Raw genomic sequence first — 11,054 nt, 5'->3', positions numbered from 1 at the left:
CTACTGCTGACTGTGAGGCACAACAATAAATCCTCAAGTGAGATAGCATGAGCTAATCTAAAACTTCAGAACGGTGCATTCTCCTGGACCTCCAAGGGACACAGGTTTCACTACATGACTACATGCTGCTGTCAGGGTGACCTTTGGCCAAATCATTCACACAGGCATATTTCCAATTTCCAGATGATGACAACATTGCCTGAGTTTTTTTTTTTAAATAAAATAGGATCAATTTGGTCTGGTGAAAAGATTATACAATATTAATCTCTAAGAAAAGAGACCATTAAAAAATCCAGCTCTAATTGACTTAAAGACATGGAATATTTTCCTGTGCTACTCTCTAATGGTTAGATTTTCTAGTCCAACCTTAGCACAAAAAGACATCAAAATACTGGAGAAAGCCAAGGAATAATTTCAGGGCAGAGAACTAGTGAAGATTATAAGGCAGTGGTGGATTTCTTTTGGGGTGTGCTGTGTGCAGTGGAAAGCCTGGCAGAGCCAAGTTCCACTCACCCGATCATCTACAGGGACATCAGCATAAAGGGCTGTAAACCTTTTCACAGGGATAGCATAGTTGAGCAGCAGTATATCATATTCCTTCAGATACTTTTCTTCACTGCAGGATCTGTAAATTGTATGCAAAAATAGCATTGTCAAATTATTTTTATCTATTATACTGTAAGAAAAATACAACTAATTATGGGCATTTGTTGTATGACTTTTCACATCCCTGGCTTCATAATGCTTCCCATTCCTATGTGCTCTGTGCGTCATACTGAGGCAAGCTCTGCATTAGTCCTTCCCTCCTTCCCTCCCTCCCTCCCCTTCCTTCCCTCCCTCCCCTTCCTTCCCTCCCTCCCTCCCTCCCTCCCTCCCTCCCTTTAGTGTATTTGCACATTTTCTTTTTCCTTCATCACAGAAATCTTCCTTTCTCACTCTCATTTGCCTGTGACCATACCCAAAAACAGGGCTATTCCTTCTTCTTTAAGAAAATATTTTCTTTACATCCTGCTTTGTCACTCCTCATTTGCCACAGGGTCAGGAAATTCATCCAGCTATGTCTTTGACCCCACTCAACCTATTCATCCACTGAAGTTTTATTACTACTTAGCCTTTTGTGGAACAAATTCAGATTACTACTACAAACCTTTCTTTGTCTTCAGAAAGTGCATGTACTCCCAATCATTTGAAAGCAGCATTTACTAGCTTTGGCTACATAAACAGCAGGTGACATTCCTGACCACACCTTGTTCTGCAGGCTGAACCGAGCTCCTGTCAGCACCAAATGAGTGGTTTGTGAACACTTTCACCAGCTGCACAGCAGTAACAGTTGTCAAACAGTTTTGCTGTCTGAGAGGGAAAGCCCACAAAACCAGAAACCGCCATAGTAAGGAACTGAGATAAGAAAATTAACAGAAAACACCCTGTGCCAGACATTTCTTTACTGACACCTGTAGTTCTGCTTCTCTGTCAAGCTTTGTTAAGGGAACTTGCAGTGGAGTAAATTACACACACTACACAGTCTATCATTGACACACAAAAACTGATAACTGAAATCAAAGTATCTTCTTGCAGTTACAGATCACAAAATCCCAAGCATTTTATCCCACAGTGTACATCCAACTGATTTTACAGGATATTTGCTGGTGGGCAAGCAGACTGGTAAGAATGTCATGCCAAAACCACCTTTGTGAAGCATACAAGACATGGCATGACAGCTGAGTTCTAGATGGTGACTTCATTGCAGTCACATTTGCATTTTAAAACAGGTTTTAAAAAATCTGTTTTGAGGAAAAATATACCCTGCAAATATTATTCGTATCAGGAAAAGAGAGGATTTCTTTTTATAGCTGCATCTAATATTCCTAAAAGATGAACAAGATACAAGCACTGGTATCCTCGTACACCTTTTAGACTTGTGAGAGGTAAAAAGCGATCCCTTGGTTATTTCTTCTCATTTTTTTTTTCAAAAGAACACATGCATAGATAAACATATGCTGTTTCAAAACTCCATTGGTTCCTGTCAGCCCAATGTTTTACATTAGCTAGAAGTATTCTGGCTCACAAAACACATTCTTGAAGAAATGCGCACCCATTGAGAAGCACCTCAAAACAGACCTGGTTGCTTCAAAAGAAAATGTATGTACCAACTAATAGAGGGAATTCTTTCTGGCTCCTTGTATGTTTGTGGTATAACTTGTTGGACAAGACTTGGCAATGGTTGTAATTTATCTGACACTTGTGTTTCAGATGTTGGAGCCTTTCTGACCTCAAGGTGTGCCTTCACTCAGTCAACTCATCCATCAGGTTAACAACATTTGAAGTGTTGTTCAAACAACTAACAACATCCAGCTTATAGGTGGGAGGGAATCTTTCTAATAATAGGATTTTCTTGACATGCTTAAGTATTAATTGCTTACACCTGTGATGACTACAGGCTGTTTCATCTCTTCTGACATGGAGAAGTGAGATCCTGGCTCCTGGAAGCTTAGTCAGAAGGACACCTAGAAGGAGATAACATCAGTGTAATAGGGGGATGAGAAACAGAAACTAAGGAAAACAAGGTGTCTGAAAATGCTTTAAAACCTCTTTGCTGACTAGCCAAGAGTAGAAACAAGGCACTACACAGACTGTTAGGAAAAGCTGGCTTTTTATGTAGAGGATCCATGTGAGGAAGCAAACAAACAAACAAAAATTAAATAGAAAAATATCCTATCACTGTCTCCATCACGCTAAGTTTTCAAGCGCTCTGGTCATACAGTTTTTCTTTGAGGTAAATGACTCAAACTAAAAGAACAAATAATTAATGAATAAAACCATTCAGAAGCTCAGTGCTCCACCTTGGGCATAAAGGCAATGTCTACTTGACCTGGTTGCAGTTATTTTCAGGAAGGGTCTTCAGAAGAAAAACATGAAATCCCCAAACTCCCGAAGAATTAAGCTACTGCTTGAATTTTTGGGTTTTTACTACACACCATCACAAAAATAGAAAGGTAATGTTGTTTTCACAGCTGGTGGAACCTGTGCCTTCTTATATAATAGCTGTGCATGGGTAAGTCATCTTCTTTCCATAGCATCTTACCTTTATCTGTGTACCTGCTTTCTGTCCTTTGGAAAAGCCCACAGAAATCCCTCAGCTGCGCCTCAGCATTCCAGATGGGACAAGGGACAATATGAGAGGTCACGGTCTTAAGCTGGACCAGGGGAGGTTTAGGCTGGATGGTAGGAGGAATTTCTTGGGAGAGGGTCATTGGGCATTGGAATGGAGTGCCCAGGGAGATGGTGGAGTCCCTGTCCCTGGAGCTGTTTAGGGAAACACTGGACATGGCACTCAGCGCCGTGGTCTGCTTGACATGGGGAAGTTAGGTCATAGGCTGGACTCGATGATCTCAGAGATCTTTTTCAACTTGACTGACTCTGTGATTTTGTGCTCTGGAGCTATGAGGAGACCTTGGGAGTTCACCTCTGTGTCAGTAAATGCACAGCAGAAACGAGACAGCCTTCTCGTTTTGACACATATTAACATCCACTGCTGTTAGCTAATACAAAAGAGATAATAATATTTTTAAATTATTAATATTTAAATTTCTATGTATTTTTATTTTATCAATAAAAACAAAAGAGTAAACAGAAAAACACCGAGTGCCGCCTGGCTCCGGGTGAGGCCTGGCTCTACAGCCGGCCTGCCTTAGGCCGGAACCAAATGCTCGGAGCGCGTTTCCGCCGGAGCCGCTCCGCGTGGCAGCGCTGGGACCGGGGAGGGCCGCAGCCATGGCCGACACTGCCGCGCCACCGCCGCCCGCCGCTCCCGCCCCGGGACTCCCGGCTGCTCCCGGCACCAACCCGCTGTCCCGCAAGCTCAACAAGATCCTGGAGACGCGCCTGGACAATGACAAGGTGGGACGGGCGGCGGCGGAGGGAGGCGGTGGGGGCCGGATGAGCCGTCAGGGGCCGCGGGCCCCGACAGGCTTCGCGGCGGGGAGGCGAGTCCTGCCGTACCCTCAGTTCCGCTGCGGAGCTGCGGGCGGCCCTTTGCAGAATTAATTACAAATAAAATTAGTTCCCGCTTCTCCAGCAACATGCCACGCTCCTGTTTTATCCCTTCAGATCGTAGGGAGGTTTGTATTACCTGCCTCGGAGGGCAGTTCTCAAGTTTTTTGTTATTTAAATGTTTTCTCGCTGTGGATAGGTCATTCATTTACAGAAAGTAGTCTTATTGGTTAAAGCTACTGTAAAATTGTGGACCAAGTTTTCTGTTATAAGAGAAGAAGAAAGGCTAAGCAATTACTTTAGCTGTTTTCCAACTGATGTGGAGTGTGTTAAGGTTTTTTTCTAAAACCATTTACCTGGTTTGCTTCATTTTTAATAAGACCATGAGCTTGGGGTGGGTACAGACTATTTAACCTGCTTCTTTGTAACTGCATGCAAACTGAAGGTCCTTTTTTATTTTCTAGGAAATGCTGGAAGCACTCAAGGCTCTCTCGACCTTTTTTGTGGAAAACAGTTTGCGCACCCGAAGGAACCTGCGTGGAGACATTGAACGACGAAGCTTGGCCATAAATGAAGAATTTGTGCACATATTCAAGCAAGTTAAAGAGGTAATGCTTTGCAGCATGACTAGCTATTTTCCAGGAGTACTGCCATGTGATTTGAAGTTTAAAAAAAGAAAAAAGGACTAAGAGACATTTTAACTTTTCAGAACAGCTATACTTTTACACTAGAATTGTTTCATTTGTTGGAAGTGTTGCATTGGATGTGTCAAACAGATCCAAGTCCTGAGTGAATGTTGATATTTAGAGGTGCATTACTCTGCACTGACTAACAGGGAGCCTAGAGAGACAATGTTCCTTGTACCTGGGGCATCTAGTGGTGGTGGTAAGCTGGGCCTAGACACAGCATTTCTGATGAAAAAACATTATTTGAACTTATTTAGGAACTCGAGAGTATAAATGAAGATGTGCAAGCAATGAGCAGCTGCTGTGAAGACATGTCCAGTCGTTTGAAGGTAATATATAAATGGAGTACTTTGAATATTTTTCCTTTTGAGATGTGACTGCTTTTAAAAGGACCAAGAGTTATTTTTGTGTCTTAACAGCAGCACCAAGATGTTTCCATGGTATGCATATTATGTTACTTTGGAGTATTAATATGCTTCTTTTTACTTGTTTAGAAAATGTGTCAATGAAGTAATTTTAATTTCTTTCAAAATGCAGCCATAGTTATTTTGAGAATAGCAATGTGATATCCATGTGTACATCAGCGGAGAGAAAATATTTTATTAGATTGGATGTGTGTCAGATTTAAATTTAAAATTAAATTTTAAATTTAAACTTAGATTTGCATATTTCCATTTAAAATGGCTTTTGCACTGACTGTGTCTGTTATGTGTTCATATAAATACCTCAGTATATCCAGTATATTCCTATGAAAGTATCTGGTAATTCAAAGAGGGAGACAAATCTGGTGTGCATCTTCAGGTTTTTTTGGTTTTGTTTCTTAACATTGTCTTGGAATGCTGATATGCAACAAAACCAATTCTGTTTCACCTTAATCCTGAATCTGTAATGTTCCTGGCTGGGGAGTGTAGGAAATTTGTGGTTTATGGTGCATTACTAAACCTGGCTTGGTTTTAGGGTACGAGTTCAAAATTCAATGCAGTGATGAATATAAATGGCTTATGGATGCTGAAATGTAGAAGTTCTGCCAAACCAAACCTGTTTCCAATACAGCACATAAGTTATAGTATGTGAATAAGAATCCTTCACCAAAAAAATCCTGTGAAAACAGTTGTTTTCCTCTCCAAATATGTGTGTGTGGATATTAGATGTCCTCTTTGATAAATAGGTTTTGTGGTCATTGTACAAATGCTTGTACTTGATGAACTTGTACCAAAAAATGTGAGAGTACAGTGTAGCCAACTGCAGTACTTAATTTTCAGTTTTGGAAGGAACTGGGTAATGTGCCTCAGAGGTCTCAGATCTTTTTGAACATTGTTAATGTGGATATATTCCCTAGTGCAGTTCAGGAACTGTTAGACTAAGCTCTTAGATGTGGAAATGAGTCAAGTGTCCATGCAGATTTTTGCTCTTTTCTGTCTTTAAATCATGAAGTGTAACTGTCGTCTGTGGTTTTTATTTTTTTTTTTTTCATTTCCCAGAGTAGAGCCACCCTGCAGAGATTCCTTTTTCTGTTAAAGTCAGTAGGTAGTTTTGTTCCATGCCCCACAGGAGGTTTCCTCTAGAGCTCTGTAGAACTCATAACTTGTCTTGATTCAATCCATATTTTCTTTGTATGAATGTAAAGTTAATAAGCTCATGAACTAGCACTCAGTTGTGAAATACTCTGGTACTTTCTCTGTAATAGGATAGGAAGACTTGCAGGCATGTGCTCAAACTGAGTAAGAAGACAAAAATTAGCTAGGTAGAGCAAATAGAAGATACAAAGAGGAGGATTTTGGGCACATAACGCAGGAAAATGTGCAAAGAGAGCAGTATATTAAGAAAGCAGAACAAATGCAGGACACAAAAGGGAGTATATTTGGATAAGTCAAAAAGCTTTTTAGCTTTGTTATTTTATAAGCTTATCTAAGTAAGTTTTTCTTAGTTTATTTTGTAAGTTTATAGTACCATCTGATCTAAATAACCATGTATTTTCGCATCTGATTTTAGGACAGTGACTTGATAAATATAGTGACTGAAAGGGAGAGAAAGACCAAGTGCTGAAATGGAATTCAGTGGGGCTGAAGTATAATGAAATTGTTAATTAATATACTGAAGTGGGGACGAAGAGAAAAATATTTTTGTTTTGGATATACAAGAAACGTCAAATCCAACTTTATGATTTTTCTAGCATATCTGGCTCATTTCTGACAGTTAATTTGGTTAGATGGAAGCTCTTACGTTTCATACATAAAACAATGACAATATCTGGTGTGTATTTGAATGCACATATGTGAAAACTGGCTTCCTGGTATATCTAGCTAGATTCAGAAAAAAATGTTGTTCCTTCTTTTCTGCTGTCCTACTGTTAGAATTGTTTGTGGTAATCAGTACTTCTGCCCAGAAAGTAATAGAAAAGAAGCAAATTTCTTCTTTTTTTGTTTATTAAAATTTGCAGTTAAATTGGACATGAATTGTTACAGTCCTACTTTCACCTTTCAAAGCATTCCTGTACCTTGACTGCTTTTCTGTTGTAACTGATGTAGTGGCAGATAGAAAGGCTGAAATGAATCAGATAATTTTGTTAAACCTCTCAGTGGTCTCAAGACTGGCATCTTCAATTTGGCACGCTGTAATTTGGCTATAATACAGTATTGAAATTATTCACACAGAACGTCATTATTGCCATTTCCACCTCTTCACTTGGAGTATTATTCTGTATTGAATGCATTTTGATTTTAGAAATTTTTTTTGTTAAATCATCTCAATTTTTCTGCATGAGGGATCTCTGCTGGCATCCAGTGTGAAGCCAGAAATTCTGCGTGTCTTACAGCTTTTCACAGGGCAGAAAGTTTCAGAACTCTTTAACTTCAGTTGCAGCAATCCTTTTAGTTATGTAGTTGCTGTCTGATGCAGAATTGTTTCTGCATGGATTCCCTTGCACTGCCATCTTTTTAATATTTAGGGCTGTGATTAACTTCCTAAGTGAATTGCTCTTAGAATGGTAGAATCATTTAGATTGGGAAAGACTTCTGAGATCGAGTCCAACCCAGCACTGCCAAGTCCACCGCTATCCCATGTCCCCCAGTGCTACACCTACACATCTTTCAAGTATCTTCAAGGATGGTGACTCAACCACTTCCCTGGGCAGCCTGTTCCAATGCCTGTCCACTTTTTCAGTGAAGAAATTTTTCCTAATAGTTATCCTTGGTCTATGCAGCTCTGAAAGATGTTGGACTGTAGAGCTAGGCTTGTTCAGACTAACAGGGCTGTGTTCATGATCTTTTCTTAAAGGTCTGTGTGGACACTGGTACTGGGAAGTTTAGCATCCAAAGGAATTTGTTTCATTTTTTTATTTTGTGACAGCAATTTGCAGTTGATGGGCAAACAAAATAATCAGAATTATTTCTAATATTTATAATGTTTCTCTATTAAATATAAATTAAAAACAAACTGTGTGAATATAAATTTATATAAATGTGAAAATATATATGGATAAGGATAAAAATTTATTTTTTTACAGCCTGGACATAGGGAGAGTTAATGAATACTTGTTTCAAGAAGGCCTTTTGTTTCTAAGAGTATACTCTTTAAATGCCTTGTACTCAGAAAGCTTAAAAAGTATTACCTGTTTTAAAGATTGTTTAATACAGTTGATATGTTTGTGGTTTTCACCTGCTTAACAATTCTAATTGTATTCTAGGCAGCAAAGGAACAAACCCAGGACTTGATTGTAAAAACCACAAAACTCCAGGCAGAAAAGTATGTATACCACCTTATTTGATAGAATTTTATTTTAGATGTGGCTCTGACTCTTTGATTTATGACTTCGAGGTTTTTTTCAATACTATATGTGTTTTTAGCTCAGTTGTGCTCTTATTAGCTTATTGCTAAATGATCCAAGATGGTAAGAGTGTCTGTTAGCATTTGTTTCAATAAAAATTGTCTTTTTAGGAAAAACAATCTGTTACAGTGGTAGTACATGCTAAATAGGGGTGTGCTTTGCCTAAAGTCTGTTGATAATGTAAGTTATATTGTGTCATAATAGATATGGACCAACTCAATTTCTCATCAGTTTGACAGGCTTCTTGTTACTAATGCTTCATATCCAGTGGAAAGCTCTCTCTTTTTCAGGGACTGTATGAGGGAATGCAAAGCTGGATTCTAACCTATTCTGCCATATTTAAAGGTGATTGTAAAATACAGGAGTGCTGTTCAATGAGCCTAGCACAGACCACTTTTTCCATTGGTTCTTCAACGTCCTGTGGAAGAAAAGATTTGTATTTTTCTCTTCTCAGTGTTTTTATTCCTGAGAAGTATATAATAGCCAATGACGGATTCAAGCAGTCTTTATTGTTTCTATGGCTAGGATATATGGTTTTATAGCTTCAAGTTTTCTTAGTGTAGAAGAATGAATCTCCTTGCCTTTTCTTTGGAAAATTATATACAGTTCACTGGAGGTTAGAAATAATTTTGCAGTAGTAAGTTTCTAGTAGAACTTACGGTTTTGGATAGCTCTCAGTGAGCTTTCAAAATCAGTAGGTTTATGATATGAGCTTCAGTAGGAAATGGATTATGTCTGAATATGAAGTTGGAGTCTAATCTGTACATATTTTAAACTTTGATTGTAAAATAACGGCATAAAATGAAATGCTGGTTCATATAAAGTGAATGATTTGTTAAAGACACTTTAGAAGTCTTAGAAAATATATCATTTTGAATATGAGTATGTGAAGTAGTAGGACAGAGAAATAGTCATATATTTTGTAGTCTCAAGAAAAGGAAGGCTGCTTTGATTCCTTGTTCTGAAACAGAATGGGAGATACCAGGACCAGTCCCAAGTGGTGTATGTCTAATTTGCCTTAAATTCCATTAAAGGAGATTATGTAGACTGTACATCAGTACCTCTGCACTACAGTCCTTACTTGCACTATAGTTTACTTAAAAGACTTTCTGCTAAAAATGACTGTGTTTTTGTAGGTGGAAAAATGTTAGGATTTTATTCAATGATCTGAAACTGAAGGGGGACTGTAAACTTCCAGATGCATTCCATACAGCTACGGTAACTAGAAATTTAGATTATTTTCCTTTTTTGCAGTACTTGAAAAGGAGTGGCTCCGTGCAAGTACTAGGTTTTTATACTAAGTAGTTTTGGCATTGTATTATCATCTATGTAATTAGTTGTATTTCAAGATGGTTTTCAGTTTCCAAAGCTTCTTACCTGAGCTCTTGTTGGTTATCCTAGTCTCTCAGATTTGTGGTTTGAAGGTAGAGCTGCCCACCTGGAGTTTCCTGTAGGTAGTCCTGATGAGCACTTTGGAACTTCCTGTATTGGTGAAATACGTGAATTTATGACATGTAGGTAAATATTTGGGATAGAAAATCAGATATTTGTCTCAGATTTAGATTAAAACTTCTGCATTCTTGGGTTTTTGCTTTGCAGGACTTTCTTTTTCTTGTTACTTAGTTTGTGAGCTTTAGACCTGCTTTGGCATAAATGCTAAATACAGGGACTTATTTAGATAACAAATTTTAAAAGTAATTAATACAGTTGCATGTTTGTGAATATGTCAGAGTTGGTGTATTTCTTTGGTCAGTTAGGTTGCTTATTCTGAATTTATTTCTTCTGTGAAGTCTAGTTAAAACTGCTGTACATTTGAAACAGTTTTCCTTCATACTATTCAAATTATGGTATCTGCTTAGCATATAGGGAATTGGGATGGGGCTTTCTTCCTTTATTCTTTAAAACTGAGACTTACCATGACTTAATAGAACCATGTAGTGTGAAATAAAGTAGTCCAGACATCCAATCCATCTCTTCATAACAAAAGGTTAAGTTATTGCTTCTGAGTAACATAGAGTTTTGAATAGAGTGTTCATTTTAATGTATTTCATAGCAACTTCTATAATAAAGAAAATCTGAGTTAATGTAGGCAATTTCTGGTTATTATTAAAAATCCATTTCAGTATCTTCAGTAGATTTGTCTACTTCTACTTGAGCACATTAATATTGCTTTCAGGTTGCATTAGGTTTTTTATGTATAGTAATGAGGAGATTACTTTGTTTTTAAACAATGAACATCTGTTGTGCTTTAAATGTGGGTTTGTTTAATTGCTATTTCTAGCAGGCTGACAGAAAAAGGATCTTGCTCCTTGAAGTGAGATTTTAATAATAGCTTCCTCCAACTTGTTGGTTCTCTGGTTCTCTTGTTATACTTCACTCCAGTTTTTTTGGGGTTTGTTTGTTTTCTGTTTGTTTTTGTTATTTGTGTGGGGGTTTTTTGGTTTTTTTTTGTTTTTGGTTTTTTTTGTTTTGTTTGTTTGTTTGTTTTTTAGTTTTTTTATGGTGTGAGGCTGAAAACTTGCAATACTGAACTACTTCACTTTGCATAAAAA

General features: G+C 38.0%; 1 protein-coding gene across 2 annotated transcripts in view; it reads left to right on the top strand.

Moving 5' to 3' along the window:
• The first annotated feature begins 3,732 nt into the window (after positions 1-3,732).
• COG6 (component of oligomeric golgi complex 6) overlaps positions 3,733-11,054 on the top strand; it is a 53,856-nt gene continuing 46,534 nt past the window's right edge. The window contains exons 1-4 of one of the 2 annotated variants that reach the window (XM_058829583.1): positions 3,733-3,897; positions 4,455-4,598; positions 4,934-5,005; positions 8,362-8,420. In XM_058829583.1, the coding sequence (XP_058685566.1) occupies positions 3,772-3,897; positions 4,455-4,598; positions 4,934-5,005; positions 8,362-8,420 (401 nt within the window). In that variant the 5' untranslated portion in view covers positions 3,733-3,771. Of the gene's footprint in view, positions 3,898-3,986; positions 4,119-4,454; positions 4,599-4,933; positions 5,006-8,361; positions 8,421-11,054 lie in introns of those variants that run through there. The other variant, XM_058829584.1, reaches the window with a different exon arrangement.

Source organism: Poecile atricapillus, chromosome 1 (assembly GCF_030490865.1).
Source record: "Poecile atricapillus isolate bPoeAtr1 chromosome 1, bPoeAtr1.hap1, whole genome shotgun sequence".
Classification (NCBI taxonomy): Eukaryota; Metazoa; Chordata; class Aves; order Passeriformes; family Paridae; genus Poecile; species Poecile atricapillus.
This window is presented reverse-complemented; position numbering and strand designations above follow the sequence as displayed.